The 1,796-nt window shown below is 66.6% G+C and overlaps 1 protein-coding gene across 1 annotated transcript in view; it reads right to left on the reverse strand.

Moving 5' to 3' along the window:
• Positions 1 to 280: 280 nt before the first annotated feature.
• Positions 281 to 1,796, reverse strand: part of EMIHUDRAFT_458207 (hypothetical protein) — a gene marked incomplete at both ends in the record, with an annotated part of 4,747 nt that continues 3,231 nt past the window's right edge. The window contains 2 exons of the mRNA XM_005774466.1: positions 281 to 447; positions 629 to 695. Of these exons, the coding sequence (XP_005774523.1) occupies positions 281 to 447; positions 629 to 695 (234 nt within the window). The remainder of the gene's footprint in view (positions 448 to 628; positions 696 to 1,796) is intronic.

Raw genomic sequence — 1,796 nt, forward strand, 5'->3', positions numbered from 1 at the left:
GAGAGGTGTCCGTGTCTGATGAGCTTGTGTGCAAAGTGTCTCTGGAAGTGTCTCTGGAAGTGTCTCTGGGAAGTGTCTCTGGGAAGTGTCTCTGCGTGTCTCGGAAGCGTCTCGCGCCTCGAGGACGGCGTTGGAGAGGCTCGTGTCGGAGAGCGAGGCGGAGGCTAGGCTCGCGCCCGTCAGCACCGCGCCGCGCAGGGCGCAGCTCGAGACGGTGGCGTGGCTCAGGTCCGCCTGTTCAAGGCCAGAGCTGTGAAAGAGCCGCCGCTCACACCTCCAGTCAGAGGCAGCGTGGCGTGCTCAGGGCCTCCGCCATCGATCCGCCCTGGACGGTGAGCCGCTCGAGCGAGGTGTGCGCGAGGGTGGCCCGCTCGAGCGAGCAGCCACGCAGGGTGAGGCCGTTGCAGTTCGTGTCCGCGTCGAAGAGAGCTCGCTCGAGGTGGACGCCTGCGTGCAGGCAGCTCGACGAGGATGCTTACTGCGCGGGGGGCTACTGCTGCGGCTACACTGCTGCTGTGCTGCTACTGCTACGGTACGGCGCAGTCAGGGTACTCGCCTGTGCAAGCAACACCGTCGCGCCGTCTGTCTTTTGTCGCCAGATCTCGAGAGGGGGGGGGCGCGGGCGCACGGCTGAAGACGGAGAGCCAGAGCGTCGCGCCGCGCCACATCGAGCCGGGAAGCTGGCAGTCAATGACCTAGCAACATGCAATTCCTGACTTCCAAAGTGCAAAGATGGGACTGCTGTGCTGCTACTGCCGCTGTAGCTGCTGCTGCTGCTACTGCTGCTGCCGCTGCTGCTGCTACTGCTGCTGCTGACAAGAGTTCGCCTCGGTCTCGGTGAGGTCGGCGTGGTCGAAGATGGCCCCCTCGCCCGCCCGCAGCCCCGCCACCGCCGCCGCGCGCATGTCTGCGCGCGAGAAGTCGGTGGCGGTGACAGTCGCCCCGGTGAGGTCCGCCTCCTCCAAGTCCGCCCTCCTGGAGGGCGCGAGCCAGGGTGTCAGAGAGGGGGTGTGTGGCGGGTGTGTGCGTCGCGTGAGCTCTGCTCTATCTCTGCTCTATCTCTCGGCTGCGGGTCTCTCTAGGCGCTGTGCTTGAAGGATGCGCGAGAGAGGACGGCGCCGGAGAAGTCCGCCTGCTCGTTGATTCCAACGGACGCAGATTCGCATTCACGTGCCCGAGAGACGCGGCTCGGGTGTCTGGGGCTAGGGTCTGGGAGGCGGCTCGTTCACCCCGAAGAGGCGCGCCCACTGCAGCGACGCTCCTGTACGGGGGGGGGGGGGGCGCCCTCCGCATCCTGAAATGAAAAAGGGTGAAAGGCGAGGGCCACGGCCCCCCTAAAAAGGCTCGCGCCCTATAAGGCACGTCTCCTCTCCCTCCCCCTCCCTCACCGGCGCGGGGGGTCGGTTGCGACAGCTGCGTCTATGGCGTGTCACCCGACGCGAGGCAAGTGCTGCGCTTTGACCCAGAGACGCAAAACTCGATGCTGATCGGAGCAGACTTGGGTGGGGAGGAGTACAAGTGGTCTGACGGTGTCCTCGGCCGCGACGGCTGCATCTACGGCATTCCGCACGACAGCGCAAGGGTGCTGCGCTTTGACCCGGTGGCAGAGGAGGCGACGCTCGTGGGGCCCTACCTGGGACAGGGAGGCGGCAAGTGGGACGGCGGAGTGCTCGGGCCCGACGGCTGCGTCTACGGCGTGCCCTTCAACTCTGCGCGTGTGCTTCGCTTCGACCCGTCGACGCAGGAAGTGACTCTCGTCGGCCCGGACCTTGGCGAGGGCGACGAGGCCAACCCGC

This window comes from Emiliania huxleyi (assembly GCF_000372725.1).
Source record: "Emiliania huxleyi CCMP1516 unplaced genomic scaffold EMIHUscaffold_310, whole genome shotgun sequence".
NCBI classification, from domain to species: domain Eukaryota; phylum Haptophyta; order Isochrysidales; family Noelaerhabdaceae; genus Emiliania; species Emiliania huxleyi.